General features: G+C 36.8%; 1 protein-coding gene across 2 annotated transcripts; it reads right to left on the minus strand.

Annotated features, from left to right (window-relative positions):
• Positions 1–2,799: 2,799 nt before the first annotated feature.
• gmpr (guanosine monophosphate reductase) lies at positions 2,800–15,624 on the minus strand. Of its 2 annotated transcripts, none has more exons than XM_051871828.1 (9): positions 15,216–15,624; positions 10,484–10,603; positions 10,160–10,292; positions 7,322–7,495; positions 7,152–7,233; positions 6,920–7,026; positions 5,316–5,358; positions 4,692–4,851; positions 2,800–3,812 (listed from the first exon to the last, which is right to left on the minus strand). In XM_051871828.1, exons 2-9 carry the CDS (start codon positions 10,552–10,554, stop codon positions 3,632–3,634), a joined length of 951 nt encoding a protein of 316 aa, XP_051727788.1. In that variant the 5' UTR covers positions 10,555–10,603; positions 15,216–15,624; the 3' UTR covers positions 2,800–3,631. The 2 variants fall into 2 exon arrangements, with proteins under 2 accessions (XP_051727788.1, XP_051727787.1); XM_051871827.1 differs by having other exon boundaries at positions 10,160–10,243; positions 15,216–15,621.
• Between the last annotated feature and the right edge of the window lie 1,547 nt (positions 15,625–17,171).

Consider the following 17,171-nt stretch of genomic DNA (forward strand, 5'->3'; position numbering starts at 1 on the left):
CCCTTTTTGGAGTTTGTGATTTGTGAGAACGGGATTTCAGAGGTGCTTTTGTCAGATAACTCTCAAACAATTGCACATTTAGATGTTCCACAGGTTTCTTTGACTCCAGCGCACCTAGTCAATGGAGTGTGGGTGTTGGAGGAGGAGGCGGCCCTGAGTATTCGCTTCTGTTTCGAACTGGATCATTCATTTGAAAAAGTGTAGATGGAAGACATTGAGATCTTATCAGACACGACAAACCCACACTTGACTGTGTGGGAAACAGCAATGACTGGCACAATGAGCTTAGACTGATTCAGCTCCGTCTGCTTGTCTGTTTTTGTGTCCCCCTATAGTTTAAGCCACAGTACAGTATAGTCTGAAAAGAAGGTAAGTTGATTATAAAAGTCTGAATATACACATTTGTTGAAATAAACATGAGTTATCATCTGTGTGTGATGAATACTCCCCCAGGCATTGAACTTCGTAAAAAATCTTTACACATCTTTCTGGAATACTCGATTCTGATCAGCAGTCAGATATTTCCATGGCAAAGCTGAATATTAACAACTGAAACCAGTGTCGTGAGAAATCGTGTCTTTAGCTGGGTTCACGCCATGTCGTAATTATCGTAATTTTGAGATGACAACACATGAAGTTCTACTCGGAGCTGTTCACATCCTCTGGCTGGGAGTTATGCTTTTTTTGTAGCAACACTATCAACGCCTAAAAGAATCTGCAGCGGTCAGGTGGTACAAGTAGGAGCTCTTAAAAACATCCCAACTTACAAGTTGTAATTATGAGCTCTACGAGGACGTGAATGCTGAAGTTGAAATCTCGTAATTACGACATGGTGTGAATGCACCCTTTGAGCCAATGGGATTTGCTTGGGGTCCTAATCGGAAGTACAAATTATTCATTTTCTCCATAGGAGATTTTTAACAATTTATAAACCATTTAAGACGGCTACTGTGAGCTACAAAGTTGTTAATTGATGCTTTTGTTGAAGCCATTAGCCAGCTTTATTTCAACTTATTTTTTTAATAATCGTGTTCAACAGTGGAATTACCCATGATTCTTCTGAAAAAATCTTCACCACTTACTTACATGAAGTACTGCGTGATAAACTGCATCCGAAATCACGTACTGAGTAGGTATTACATTTGAACTTAAATTTACTTCACGACCGTTGAAAAAGGATGTTCTATATAGTACGAATGCGTGTAGTATGAATGAAATCCGGGCGTACTACATCCGCCATGTTGTTACTGTCACATGACCTACCAGCGTCAGTTACGTCCCTTCAACTCCATTCACAACTCCTCTCCTGTGGCCTCATGGGATAGTAAAGTGTCCATCGTATGCGCACTTCAGAATCTCGCCGGAAGTAGTAAGTCATCCGGGTACTTTTCGCCTACTGTTTTTCGAATACTATGAATTTGGACATACTACTCTGTTTTTCACTTACTATATAGTAGAGAAGTATTCGATTTCAGACGCAGCGATAGTCAAGTTGTGTCCCAAATGACGCACTATAGACTATGCACTATGTACACAACCATGTAGTTGAAGTTGGTGATGTTCTTAATGGAAAGATGAACAAAAAAAAAAAGAATTTTATAAGGTCATTTTGTCATCGGAGTCTAATAGCTCCTCCACTAATTGCACTATTTAAACTACAAACGTCATAGAATAGTGCATAAGTCTCCCTATGCTCTCAAACTACTTCATTTAAGTTTATTGCAAAATATGCATATTATCCATGCAAATATTTGTTGTTTCTACATAATGAGTGTCTTTAAATCAATAGTTTTATATTTATCCATTGTTTTTAATCATAACGTGATTATGGAATTCACAATGTTTCATGGGATTGTAGTTCTTTCCCTTATTTAAGCCATTAAATACACAGTCTTGAACCTTTGTCTTTTTTTTTTTTTTTTTTTTGCTTTAAAATCAAATTTTGTGATTGTGTGAATCCCCTCATAGCTGGTTGATTTGGTTCATGGCTTATGACTCTACAAAGACTTTTTAAAAATCCCTATGGGAAAAATTAATAGTGAAATAGTTCTGTAATCATTGCAGATATGGATTTTAAATGTTGTAAAATTGATTTTTTTTTTTTTCCATCTTTATTACTTAACAGGTGAGTAAGGTATTTTACTGAACAGATAAATTGCCACATGTAGCTCTCTAACAGAGTTGACCGTAAATCATTATCTATTGTGAAGGGTCATTTCATTATGGCTGTTGTAGGGCTGTGCATGGAATTTATTTTCAAGGAAGTGCCATGTCTATTAATGGGTATAGTAACAGCTAGTCATCTTGAGATCCTTTCCATCTAAACTGGTTATATCTCTTAAACCTAGTAGTGAAGGCTTTATGAGCAGTGATGAGATATCTATATTCATCTGCACAGTCCCGCAGAGCCAAAGCACAGCCAAAACAATGTTCTTCTGCAAAATGCATGCAGTTTAGTTTTTTAACCACTAGAGATCCAAAAGTTACATAGTGTACCTTAAACTGGTTATTTGTATTTTTTATAGTGATAAAGTATGTCTGCGAGCTGTTTAATTCATAAGCTTTGATCAAAATTAAAATGAATTAAAACTAAATACATAAAATACAAAGCCCTTTCTTCTACAAGTGATAGCGTTTCGTTTCTATAGGCCAACTTTCTTTTAAATACATTTTAATAGACACTAATGAAAGCATGAAGATTTCATGCTTTCATGAAGCCGGTCATTATTCCAAAATAACATATTTGATCACATATTTGAACAAAAATGGAAAGGTATTTAGGGCATAAAACAACCACAGTTCTCATTCAGATGTTTATTCCTCCATATGTAATGTTTTACTTATAACACTTTTAATCCTCTATTTTCTAACTCATATAAACTGCACAAGGCATGTTGAAGAAATGAGGTGCAGAAGTTTTCACATTCCTCTGGTCTGATATGACATCCCACCACACCCATTGTACAATCACAAAGGAAGCAGGCCAGCAGAAATAGTTCACAACAGTACACAATGCACAAATCTCTGCTCAAATCAGCTCAAACTTACAGTACAACACAGGGGCAAGCATAAAGTGGCAGAGAAGATTCTCTGCTGGTGTGTAAGTTCTTCACTAGCATACATTTCTTTCAGTTGCCATACTATAGGGAGAGAATGGGTTGCATAGTTACTAAGAATGAATCATTTCACTCTAGTATTGTCCTGTCAAGAGACTTATTGGGTGTTTCCTTATTCACCCTCTCGTACAGATGCGACCCCATTACATACTTAAAAGAACTTAAAGGCTTTAAATGAACAAAACTGAGACATGCTGCAACATTGACTTTCCAAAGAAATGTATTCAGCAAGGTTCCTGAGTATCTGGGCCTGTCTGTATGAGTGTAATAGTGTTTTTAAATGAGTTGGCTAAGCAATCAGATTAATCTAAAGAGCACAGAAAACTGCAAGACAGAGGGAAATCTGTTTGTGAATGTCTTTCCTCTCTTTATGGTAGAACTATGCTGCTCATGTACAGAAACAATTCACACAAATTGATAGAACGATGACAGAATTTTCATTTTCAGCTGAACTATTCCTTAACTAGTAATGGTGAGTCTGTATTTGTGAGTGTGCATGTTTTTAGCCTGTGTGACTAGGTGAACATTTGGCTAGCCTGCTGTGTGACTCTGATGAAGGTCGTCCTGCGGCTCAGTTCTTTGAGTTTGGCAGCTCCTACATATGTGCATGTGGACCGCAAACCACCCAAGATGTCCCTGATGGTGTTTTCCACGTCACCTTTGTAGGGCACCTGGACCGTCCTGCCCTCTGATGCCCTTGAAATCACACAAACAGATGTACATAAGATGACCTGCAGTATCACAGTTATTTGTGCCACACATCTTTTGAAGGGTTATTTCACCCAAAAATGAAAATTATCCCATGGTTTACCCACCCTCAAGCCATCCTAGGTGTATATGACTATCTTCTTTCAGATGAACACAATTGGAGATATATTTAAAAATATCCTGGCTCTTCCAAGCTTTATAATGGTAGTGAATGGGGAGCGTGATTTTAAAGCCCAAAAGAGAATGCATCCATCCATCATAAAAATAATCCATATGGCTTCAGGGGGTTAATAAATGCCTTCTGAAGTGAAATGATGGGTTTTTGTAAGAAAAATATCCATATTTAAAACTGTATTAACTATAATAACTAGCTTCCGGAAGATGTACGCATCGATTTGCTTATGATACTCCTACGTCATACATCGCGTCAGGGGTTACTCTTGTGGCGCAAGTTGACTTGCGCAGTATGCGTACGGTCTTCTGCCAGAAGCTAGTATTTTAGTTTAGAAAGTTTTAAATATGGATATTTTTCTTACAAAAACCCATCATTTCGCTTCAGAAAGCCTTTATTGACCCCCTGGAGCCGTATGGATTATTTTTATGATGGAAGGTTTTTTTTTTTTGGGCTTCAAAATCGCACCCCCCATTCACTGCCATTATAAAGCTAGGAAGAGCCAGGATATTTTTAAATCTCCAATTGTGTTCGTCTGAAAGAATATAGTTATATATATACCTAAAATGGCTTGAGGGTGAGTAAATCATGGGATAATTTTCATTTTTGGGTGAACTAACCCTTTAACAAACACACTTAAACCCCAAAATGAATAGCCATAAATATGCCCCATAAATGTATGAAAACATCCTCACCTGTACTCTGCAACTCCTCCGACATACTTCTTCATGGCTGTGTCCGAACTCATCCCGTAGAACAGCTTGAACTTCTTGCCCTCTTTCTCAATGACTTCACCAGCGCATTGATCATGTCCCGCTAACATTCCTCCCAGCATGACAAAATCTGCTCCAGCACCTAATGTAAATTTATTATTAGATAGATTAAAGACCCATTCACACCAAGAACAATAACTATAAAGAAAACTATAACAATAATATTAGCATCCACACAATGCACAATAACATTCTGTTTAGACAGTTATGTCGTCTGCCGCTTTAAATGCTCGAGCTCTTTAAAGCAAGATGGATTCTGATTGGCTGTCAATGTTTTTATCATTAAACAGCTAGGGGAAAATTCATTGTGAAACTGACTCCAACATATTTTGTTCCTCTGTGTTATAGTTGTGGTGTGGACTCTGCTATTCTTTTATATGTAGAATGATTTTTATAACTATATCATTATCGTCCTTGATGTGAATGAGAGTTAAAGTCTTTATATGGCAACAATACATATAATAATTTTTATAAAAGTACAAAAACAGTACAATTATGTTCTTATTGTTTGGTGTTGGAAACATGAAACCACTCATCACTGCTCACCAAAAGCTTTGGCAACATCCCCGGGGCAACTGCAGCCTCCATCCTAGTGGAAAAAGAAAGCTTTACTACAAACTCCTATAGCTATATAAAGGCATAAATTACAGCAGTTGCAAAGAATTCCTATAGACTTTAGTCAGGATAGATGCCATATTAAATTTGTTACAGATGAAAGCGAGGCTTTGAGGGATAGACTTACAGTCTTTACAATGGCATGCACTGTATAAAGGTCATAGATCGCTTAATTTTGCCAACTCACAACTTTCAAATATGGCACTACTCTGACTAAGGTCTATAGCTCAAATTGGAAAAGTGTGGCACTAGCGATACAAAGGTCATGGGTTATATTCCCAGAAATGCATGAGCTGATAAAAATGCTTCATTTGAAGTTGCTTTGGGGTACTTGGAATATTGATTTTACTATGTTAAGCCTATAAAACAGAATTTACAATTTAACTGGATTTCATTTATAAATAAATTCACTGTTACGTCTTTCCCAGAAAGTTTCTCCATGATTGCTACTAGCAAACTTAAAACTTATGAATGACAAACAAGCTCGGGTGTTTCATTAAAGGAAGAAACTACCTGAAAAGTGTTCTTGTTTAAAATAAAATAAATTGTAATAGAGTGCTGCATGGATATGGAAGCTTGTTTCTGCCATTGAATAAAAAATAAAAACTTTTTATCTCACAATTCTTACTTTTTTTCTTGCAATTCCGAGTTTATATCACAATTCTGGCTTTTTTCTTCAGAATTGCAAGATAAACTCTTAATTGCGAGTTATAAAGTCTGAATTGTGAGAATTGCGGGATATAAACTATTGCGAGGAAAAAAGATAAACTCACAATTCTGACTATAACTCAAATTAATTATACAATTTTATAACTAAAAATTGTCAGAATTGTGAGCTAAAAAGTCACAGTTTTGTATTTTTTTAATTCTGTGGTAGAAACAAGCTTCCATTTTTACGTTTTGCATATTCTACAACATAAAATACATCATCGATAGCCCCTTGTGATTTTTTGAAGTTTTTACTTGTTTTAAAAAATGCGATTGCTAACAAGTGGCTAAATGAGGCCACTTGTTATGACTGCAGAGGTTGTCGGGGACATTAAACATCAGTGCCAGAAGTGATGGTGTTGCTGGTTTGTTCATAGTCTATATTTAGCTTTTTACTTCTGCAAATTGTATTTAGGCTTCAAAATTCATTAAAGCTGTGTTAATTTGTGAAGATCATCATGATTAACAAAAGGTCTAAAGAATCAAACTTTTGCTGATAACATAGTTTATTTTCTGCAATAATCCAAAAGCTAACTGAAAAGTCCTATTGGGTTTTTGTGAGGGAACTTCTGGGTTGGCCTACAAAAATACGTCATTACTGCAGCACTATATTCTAAAAGATAACACACTAAAAGTAGCACATGTCTGGTTTGGTGTCAGCCTTTTCTGAGGGGACACATGGTAGGGAAACACTGGAATAGAATTGAGGATGCTGCCCTCTTGTGGTAATGTGATGTCACTTGTATGTGGGTTCCCACCTGTCAATCTATGCATTGTATCAAAAGAAGGCTTCATGCTTAACATGATAGCCATTTAAAGAGACTCACAGATATTATGTGTCCTTTCAGTCCATGGGCCGAGTCAGCACACTCAATAACAGCGCTCAGTTGAGGATAACCCACACCGGTCTTAATGCGTGTGGTGCACACAGAACCTGAAGATCACAGTGTAGTCAAACATCAATAACATGCTCCAAATTAAGTAACATAAGAATTTAATATGTAGGATGATTATCTATTATGAATATGTATTACAGTGTTGGGAAATCTAATCTGATACCTGGCCCAATGCCCACTTTAATGATATCAGCTCCAGACAGAATGAGTTCCTCCACCATCTCTCCTGTCACCACATTTCCTGCCTAAATAATCAAGATTATTGTGTTATATGACATTTGTAGTTCATCAAATACAAAATGTATATTTATATGATGCTTGCAGAAAATTCACCATGATGGTGTGCTTAGGAAACTTTTCCCGAACTCTTTTTACAAACTCTACAAAGTGTTCTGAGTAGCCATTGGCCACGTCCAAGCAGATGTACTGGATGAGAGGAATGGCCTCCAGGATGCTGGACAGTTTCTCCAGATCCGCCACTCCACTGCCTGAGCTGGCCGCCACATGCTGAGGATGAGACGGTAGATTGATTCACTGCATAAGCTTTGGGGTAAAATAAGGAATTAGCTGTCTTTAAAGCTAAATGTGCTAAACATTTAAAAGATAATTGCGACTTTTTATCTCACAATTCTGACTTTTTTTCCCTCGTAATTGCGAGTTTACATCTCGCAATTTTACTTTTCCCCTCAGAATTACGTGAAATAAGGTCGCAATTGCGAGTTATAATGTCAGAACTGCGAGATATAAACTCGCAATTGTGAGTTAGCTAGGCCCAGTTTATATCTCGCAATTCTGACTTTATATCAGGCAATTCTGAGAAAAAGGTCAGAATTTTGAGTTTATATCACACAATTTTGAGGGAAAAAGTAGAATTGTGAGATAAAAAGTCGCAATAAGCATACTTTTTTTTTTTATTCGTGGCGGAAACAAGCTTCCATAGTATTAGTCTGTTGAGATTATTATAGACAGATTATAAGTCTGAAAGCATGTATGCCTTGTTAAGTGGTTTCTAATGTATTGTCTGCTAGGCAGTTGCTTAGGTGTTGTGGCTAGTTGCTTGGTGGTTGCTAGGGTAAGGTGACCAGATTTTTGAAATGGAAACCAGGGACATTTCCTATTTGAGCGGTCAAAATATCACCAAAATCTCATTTGTTATCTATTTATTAAAAAAGCGGGGACAATACATTTTTGAATGTTTTTGTTTTTTAATATTATTACATTATTTATTATGCTTTAGTTTGATTATTAGGATTTTTGCTCTGGTTTTAATACAATTCACCAAAAAACTATTACACGATTAATAGTAACCATTGTAAAAGCAGTTCAAAACAATATGTAGTATGACTTTAGTATGACTTTACAAAAGCACATTATATTACAAAAATAAAACATAAATATAAGATAAGATAAATAAAACGGCATTTAACATTATTGAATTTAATATTTTAATTTTCACAAGCTGTTTTGACTATACAGAAATTACAACTGTTTTAACTTTTAACTATTATTTTGCATTTTAGACTTATTTTAAGCACAAAGTAAGTTGCACGTGTATTATTTATTTTATTTTTTTAATTATTTATATCTGAGTGTACCTTCACCACGTGATATAGTTAAGACTTGTGTGTGGAAATTGCTGTGACTGCGTAACGTTTGTGGACGTTTAAAATTGTGCAAAACAATCCAGCACCCTGTTGAGGCCCTGTTATAAAACATACAAACGGTATTACTTTAATTTAACATGAATAGTTATTATGTTACTACCTTGAAACTGTTAACGATGTTTATTTTGATATTCGACGATACCTCAGGGATGACGTGTTTTTGTAAGCCAACCCAGAAGTTAGTGGCGCACGGGTTCCCTTGATCGAAAGCCTATGCATTTTTCCCATAGACTTTTGGAAAATCGCAAAAAATAAGCTCTGTGTTTAATAAAGGGTTATGACACTTACATGTCTTGTCTATCAAGATAATCTTTACAAGTTAACACAACATTTATACATTTTGAAGCCTAAATAAAGTCAGATATAAAAAGCTAACAGGAGGTTATAAACGGACTACAGAACACCATGGTCGCGGATCAACGTCACCACCACCAAGCTTCCTCGAACTTTATTTAAAAAACAACTTTATTTAAAAACATGCTCGCTGATTATGATCTGCGCTGTGTATGATTACTTATCCACTTTTAGTAGTCCATTTTAGCAATTTGTTAAGACACAATAAAGGTTTAAAAAAATCACAAGCGGGTTATAACTGGTGTGTTTTATGTCATAGATCAAAACGTGAAAATATTTTTGTTAACCATAGACCTTATTTCAGGCGATTTAGCAAAAACCCATTCAAAAAACCCATAGACTTTAGGGCGATGGAACCGGAAGTCCTAAAATGCTAACTCGCTTCCGAATTTTGCCTACAAAAACACGTCATCCCTGAGGTACTCTCGCTCTGCTCTGGTCCAGATCCAGATTACGTTCTTCATGAAGTAGCGGCGCGCGCGCGCGACCAAGTGTAGCTGCACAGCCCCCTCTATTGGTGAACATGATCACTACACAATTGCTCCGATAACCAGCAGGAGTTGACCAGCAGGCTGCTGTATGCTGGTCAGGCTTTTTTTGCAGGTTGTTTTGAACGAGCTATAAAACAGGGACATTTCCGGGGACAGCACCAGTCGGGGATAGAACACCAAAAACCGGGACTGCCCCCGGAAAACGGGGACGTCTGGTCATCCTATGCTAGGGTATTTTGGCTGATTGCTTCTAGGGTGATTTGATAATAGCTGCTGGGGGATGCTAGGCCTTTTAAAGTGGTTTAATGTGGAGTTCTGGGTGATTTCTAAGATGTTGCTTGGTGGTTAAGGGATGTATGCCTTGTTATATGTTCAGTGTGATTGCTAGGCAGTTGATAGACTATACTGTTTAATTATGAAAATTAACCATGGTTTTACTACAAATAAAACAAAACAAAAAACATGGTTATTGTAGTTAAACCATGATAACCACAAATTAACCATGGTTTTGCTATACTAACCATAGTTTAACCTTGGTATTTGTAGCAAAACTGTGGTTATACAAATGGTAATCAATCCTCCAAAACTATAATAAAACCATGGTTAATTTTCCTAACTGCTTTTGATTAAGCAAGGCAAGAAAGTATTTGTTGTCCATTCACCTCAAGGCACTCTGGATGACTGGCAGCAAAAGTCTTCCACTCCTCCAGGGAGTAGTGCTTCTGGATGGCTGTGAAGAGAGTGTGCTGAAAGACAGAGCAGAGACATGTCTGAGAGGCCAGCAAGTGTCTGGCTCTGAGACAGACAGAAATATAAGAGCCTCTTGATCCCAGTGCATGGAAACAGGACACAGCTAATTGTGTTTCAGTGAGATCTTGATAATCACAGAGATTAAACATAGTAAAACAAGACTTTTCCTGGGTTATATTTCAGACGCAGGTGCTGTGTTTCTTCAGTTAGTGTGCTTTGTTTAAAGAAGCACTCACCTTGCTGAGCACCTGTGCCATCTCAAAAGTGCCGGTGGTGTCCATGTTAGCAGCGATGATCGGGATGCCATTGTATGTCTGCTTTGAATTCCGGAATGTGAAGGTCCTCTGCAGGTCAACCTTTGAGAACAAAAAATAAAGGGGAAATTACTTTTCAAACATACAAATAGTACATGTGACAGTCTGAAGAGCCTCATTTTAATGGATAAGCCCATAATCAACCCAAACAACCTGTGTTCCTATCCTATTCTCCTGTCCCTGTTACCCATCCAAGCATACACTCATATTTAGATCCATCTAATTGTCCCATATCCATTGTAACAAATGAACTGGAGTCATTCTCCATGTCTAGTGGATGTTAAATGCAGTGCTCAGTGTGCAGTAGGGCTTTCTCTGAATAAAATAAGGAGTGTCACAAAGTCCGCTCTAGTTTGAGATTTGAATCAAAACATACAGTATATTGATATTTTAAACAAGTGTGAGGCAAGTAGTCATATTACATGCAGTATTTACTATATAGTATATATTTCACATCCTTTTTTCTGATTAAGATCCTTAATCTGATTAAACCTTGATTCTGAAAAATATGTTTACATGCTCCACATTGGATTATTCCTGTACATGTAGTCAGCATGTTCAGAATAAAGACATGCACATTCCATGGATATTATTATTTTTTCCCTAATCAATAACATTTTTGGTATTTTTAAAGGGTTAGTTCACCCAAAAATAAAAAAAAACTGTCATTTATTACTTACCCTCATGCCGTACCACACCCGTAAGACCTTCGTTAATCTTCAGAACACAAATTAAGATATTTTAGTTGAAATCCGATGGCTCAGTGAGGCCTTCATAGAGAGCAATGACATTTCCTCTCTCAAGATCCATAAAGGTACTAAAAACATATTTAAATCGGTTCATGTGAGTACAGTGGCTCAATATTAATATTACAAAGCGAAGAGAATATTTTTGGAGCGCCAAAAAAAAACAAAATAACGACTTATTTAGTGATGGCCGATTTCAAAACACTGCTTCATGAAGCTTCGGAGCGTTATGAATCAGTGTATCGAATCTGCTGTTCGGAGCGCCAAAGTCACGTGATTTCAGCCGTTGGCAGTTTGACATGCGATCTGAATCATGATTCGACACGCTGATTCATTGTGCTCCGATGCTTCCTGAAGCAGTGTTTTGAAATCGGCCATCACTAAATAAGTCGTTATTTTGTTGTTTTTTTGGCGCACCAAAAATATTCTCGTCGCTTTATAATATTAATATTGAACCACTGTATTCACATGAACCGATTTAAATATGTTTTTAGTACCTTTATGGATCTTGAGAGAGGAAATGTCATTGCTCCCTATGAAGGCCTCACGGAGCCATCGGATTTCAACTAAAATATCTTAATTTGTGTTCCGAAGATTAACGAAGGTCTTATGGGTGTGGAACGGCATGAGGGTGAGTAATAAATGACAGAATTTTCATTTTTGGGTGAACTAACCCTTTAAGCATCTGATAACTGGTATGCAGAACCAATAACCAGAAGATTTGTAATTATTGATTTAATTCTGCTGTTGCCATTATATCTGCTCTTTTGTTAAAACATCCAAAAATATGTTTCTTCAATAGCTTGATATAATTGTCTGTATATAATACACCCAGATTTAACTTTGTTTGCACATGTTCAGATAAATATTAATGTTCAGTGGATGTTCTGAATAAGGTGTTATATGACCCAAAATTCAGATTAATTGTATTAGATTAGATTAGTCATATTCCAGCTGTATTATTAAAAAGGAATAATGACTCAGGTAAATGTGTTTACTTGACATATACACTACTTGGGGTAAGTTTTTTTTATTTTTATTTTTTTTGTTATTGTTACTGTTTGTGCATTAACATGCATATACGCCAATGCTTGAGATTGCTCAACTCTGATTGACAAGATGTATCTATGCACTGTTGTTATTATACTGTTATTATTATTATTATTATTATTATTATCATTATTATTGCAATTTAAATAAAAAAATAATAATTTGATGGGTCACAGAATTCGGTGTAACAAGGGGAATTTAAATATTTAGGTGTTTATAATGTTTGTAAAAGTTTTTTATTGTATTTTTATAGTATTTATTATTTTTATGGTATTTTACATTATTTCTGAATGTAATAATAAAATGTGACATACACCGATGCAACTTATCTGACTTTTTTTTTAATTATTATTATTATCCCCTCAACAATGCAACTTTGACCCGGTGTGACTTAAAGTCAGGTGCAACTTACTTTCTGGATAATATGATATATTTTAAAATATATTAAAATTGAAAACAGGTTATCTAAGTTGTAATAATATTTCACAATGTTACTGTTTTTACTGTATTTTTAATCAAATAAATAAAACCTTGGCAAGTGTAAGAAGATTCTTACATTAAAAGAAAACATTAAAAATTCTTACTAACCCCAAACTTTTTAACGGTAATATATAATCAGAATATGACCATATTATATAACATCATCATCCACAGCTGAGACATTGTGGTGGGCTTAAAGGATTAGTTCACTTTAGAATTAATATTTCCTTATAATTTACTCATCCCCATGTCATCCAAGATGTTTATGTCTTTCTTTCTTCAGTTGAAAAGAAATTAAGGTTTTTGATGAAAACATTCCAGGATTTTTCTCCATATAGTGGACTTCACTGGGGTGCAACGGGTTGAAGGTCCAAATTGCAGTTTAAATGCAGCTTCAAAGGGCTCTACATGATCCCAGACGAGGAATAAGGGTCTTATCTAGTGAATCAATCAGTCATTTTCTAAAACAAAATAAAAATGTATACACTTTTTAACCACAAGTGCTCGTCTTGCACTGCTCTGTGATGCGCCACGCATTATGTAATCACGTTGGAAAGGTCACGCGTGACGTAGGCGGAAGTACCGATCCAGTGTCTACAAAGTGAAAGTGCAAAGACTAAGTGAAACACCCTTTACAAAAAAGGTAAAACAATGATGTCGGACGATTTTGAAGTTTTTCGCCCTACTGCGGTACTTCCACCTACGTCACGCGTGACCTTTCCAACGTGATTACGTAATGCGTGGCGCATTGCAGAGCAGTGCAAGATGAGCATTTGTGGTTAAAAAGTATTTCTTTTATTTTTAGAAAATGACCGATTGTTTTGCTAGATAAGACCCTTATTCCTCGTCTGGGATCATGTAGAGCCCTTTGAAGCGGCATTTAAACTGCAATTTGGACCTTCAACCCATTGTACCCCAGTGAAGTCCACTATATGGAGAAAAATCCTCGAATGTTTTCATCAAAAACCTTCATTTCTTTTCAACTGAAGAAAGAAAGACATAAATGGGGGTGAATAAATTATCAGGAAATTTTATTCTGAAGTGAACTAATCCTTTAAGCGAATTTGTGCTGAATCATTTATAGGTTTGTTTGAAAGAAAAAAAATATTGCAAATTGATATGCACAGAAGCGCTCTTTCACACACACACACACACACACACACACACACACACACACACACACACACACACACACACACACACACACACACACACACACACACACACACACACACACACACACATGCTCAGACGTTCTCAGGTTCCCCGAATCAGTTCCCAGCCATTTCCAGTTCCAGTAACTGCTGCAGTCACATCAGTCACACTACACTGCCCTCTGAATAATCATCTTGCTGCTATTTACTTGTGCTGTGGGGAACAAATTCACCAATCTCCTGTTTGAAGAGACATATCCCAGATATTACAGTCATAAGATTTGGATTCTCTCGTTTATTGTTGGTGTCTGAGGCAAGGTCAGTGATTGATTACTGCAGGTTATAAAGAGGCCCTCAGCTGCTGTTCTACTTCAATGAGCCTGTATATCATCACAGCCACTGTTATTGGCCGTACACTGACAGCCATCAGATTAGCCAGCCGCAGCGAGATCTGACCGGCACTTTACGTCATCCTGCAGTGAAAATCACCTCCTAATTCATCAGCCAGGACCCCAATAGGAAAAAATGAACAGAATATACAGTAGATGATCAATGTTGTAAACCTGACAGATTAGCATGTAGATTTAGATTTTGAAAGCAGCTAACTAAGAAAGCTACACGTTAACTGGAACAAAAGGATGTCTGGGTGAAATATGAAAGAATTACAGGCAAGAAAACCTCATCACAGTGGAGCAAAGGTTTTTATCAGCTAAATGTCTGAAATAAGGCACTCCATATGTATAGATGATCATGTAGGAGTGTTTTGACCCCATTTTGTGTTTGGGTGGACCAAGTGTGACCAAGAGTAACACCACAGTGGAATCTGCCTCTATTGACATGTAGGCATGCCTCAGGCCTATTTTTAAACATGTTTTCAAAGCACTAGCTCTCAGGTTGCTTTTCCTTAGCCTGGTCAGTCGACCCTGAAAACCGCTGGGCTTGTTTCAAGACACATCAACATCACAAAATTAAGAGAAGCCAACACATACTGTAGCACTGTCTGCTGATCAAGCTTGATAAACCACCACTGGCTGAAGCTTAAACACGGGCCCCATAAAAACCAACTTCGTCAAGGTCGTCCTAATTTTCACTTTCATTCATTGCCACTCCCAAACATACATGCTGCTCCCTTGGTACTTAGTTTAAATTAATCTTTCGGGAATAACATGACAAGGCCAGTGGCACAGATTTCTTTTAACAGAGACAGCAAGCAGATGTTCTTACCTCAGACCTGCTCTTCAGACTGCTCCTCTTTGGTCTGAAAAGGACATCTTTGAAGTCCAGTTTGAGGTCAACATCCACCCGGGGCATAGTGACAGGCCTGAGAGCGGATGAGAATCTCCTGAGACGGGCTGGTGCAGTCAGTGGTCCAGAGCTCCAGGCACCAAACCCGAACCTGCAGAAGAGCAGCGTATTTATAGTGGAGAAAGGGCCGTCACTGCCCAGGCCCCCATGGCTTTATTTGGCAAGGCCTGTACGTTCTCTCCTTCCCTCTCTCTCTCTCCTCTCTCCACTTCCCCCCTCCGCCTGCATTCAGTCTGGAGTGGCAGCAGCAGTAGCAGTGATGTGTTTCCTATGTGGCTGTCTGGCACACATAAACACACACACACAAGCGCAGTCACTGCAGTTCAGCTCAGCACTGCAGTATGTGCACAGAGCTCCTGCTGTCCAGCAGAGGTATTGCTCCTCTGAATTAATGGGAAATGAGAGCGAGGGAGGGATGTAAAGGAAGGACATGAAATACAGTGTTAAATGTCCTTCAATTTTTGATGTTGTCTAATACAGAAATCATGGGCAAGCGACCCTTGAACTTTAAAAGTATAAAGATTGCTGCTGTAGTCCACATGGACTGTTTGTGGCATTTAATTATTTTTAGTATGTATTTAATATCATTATGCAGTGCCTGTTGTTTGTTACTGCAAGCTGCACTGCCAACCAGGTAAATTGACATTTTATTACACTGTATACATGCATACAGCTACCTACTGACTGAAAAAAGCTCTGCTTGACATTGTGTTGAGTTCGGGTTATTTTGACCTGGAGAGGATTTTCTTTTCCCCAAAAATGTTAGTTAATATTATCACATTGGACTAAGACTTACTGACTTTGCTCACACAGGGTGTAACCATTTCCCAAAATGTTTTGGATAATTTCTGTAGTTTTTTGGGATTAATTTTCCACCTTGTTACACTTGTGGTATTCCCGGTCAAAAATGGCCAGCCTACAAAAAATAACTTATAAATCTCTTGTTATGCTATATTATCACCAAATATTGGATTCAATCTTTTTTGTCAACTTTTTTTCTTTTAATTAGGACAGGTTTTGTATTTCTTTTTGAAACGCATTGATCATGGCCTCATAGATCTGAGCTTGTAAATGCACCTCAGTTTTTGAGTGAAAAAAAATAAGTATTTGTGGATAATTCTGTCAATATTAAATAAAATTTGGGGGAAAATATAGTTTATCACACTAGTGTGCTTTAATGTTTAACCAGGAAGTTTGTTTTGTACAAAATGGCACAAAATCCTGGTCAAAAATATCAGGCCTACAAAAACAATAGCTTATAAATATCTCGTTATGCTGTATTATCACCAAATATTGGATTCAATCTTTTTGTGAACTTTTTTTTTCAATTAGAACAGGTTTTGCATTTCTTTTTGAAACTGACTGATCGTAGGCCTCACTGATCTGAGATTATATTGGTCAAAAATTACCTTCCATTGAAAATGATTGGGGGAGATTGAAAATAAGAGAAACATTTAGTGTTCATGAGCATGTTCACATATGTAAACGTGGGCTTGCAAAGATAAAGGCCTCGGACCTACCGCTCTCACGCACACACACTCGCGTTCATGTACACAAACTATTTTGAGTATTACAGCCTTTTTCACAGAGATGAACTTTATCCTCAAATCAACGAGGCCTATGATTCATTAGTTCCAAAAAGAAATACAAAACTTGTCCTAATTGAAAGAAAATGTATCAAATGTACAATGTATAACATTTAAATATTAAACATGACTTTTTGTAAGTTATTAAGATTTCTTTGAAACAAAATAGTAAAATAACACTAACATCAGCTAAAATGACATTTCAATTTTATCCATGTGTTCCTAGGTATCTAACCTACAATGATAAACCATTAAATGCAATGAGTAAAAAAACTATTTGAAACTGACA

Source organism: Ctenopharyngodon idella, chromosome 19 (genome assembly GCF_019924925.1).
Source record: "Ctenopharyngodon idella isolate HZGC_01 chromosome 19, HZGC01, whole genome shotgun sequence".
Classification (NCBI taxonomy): domain Eukaryota; kingdom Metazoa; phylum Chordata; class Actinopteri; order Cypriniformes; family Xenocyprididae; genus Ctenopharyngodon; species Ctenopharyngodon idella.

Bases quoted from the DNA above. Each gene is read 5' to 3' on its own strand.
- gmpr (XM_051871827.1), bottom strand. From the start codon at position 15,302: ATGCCCCGGGTGGATGTTGACCTCAAACTGGACTTCAAAGATGTCCTT. The intron at 10,244-10,483 runs GTGAGTGCTTCT...TCTGTCTTTCAG, and splicing joins TGGCACAGGTGCTCAGCAAG to CACACTCTCTTCACAGCCAT. The intron at 5,359-6,919 runs GTGAGTCTCTTT...TTTTTCCACTAG, and splicing joins TGAAAGGACACATAATATCT to GATGGAGGCTGCAGTTGCCC.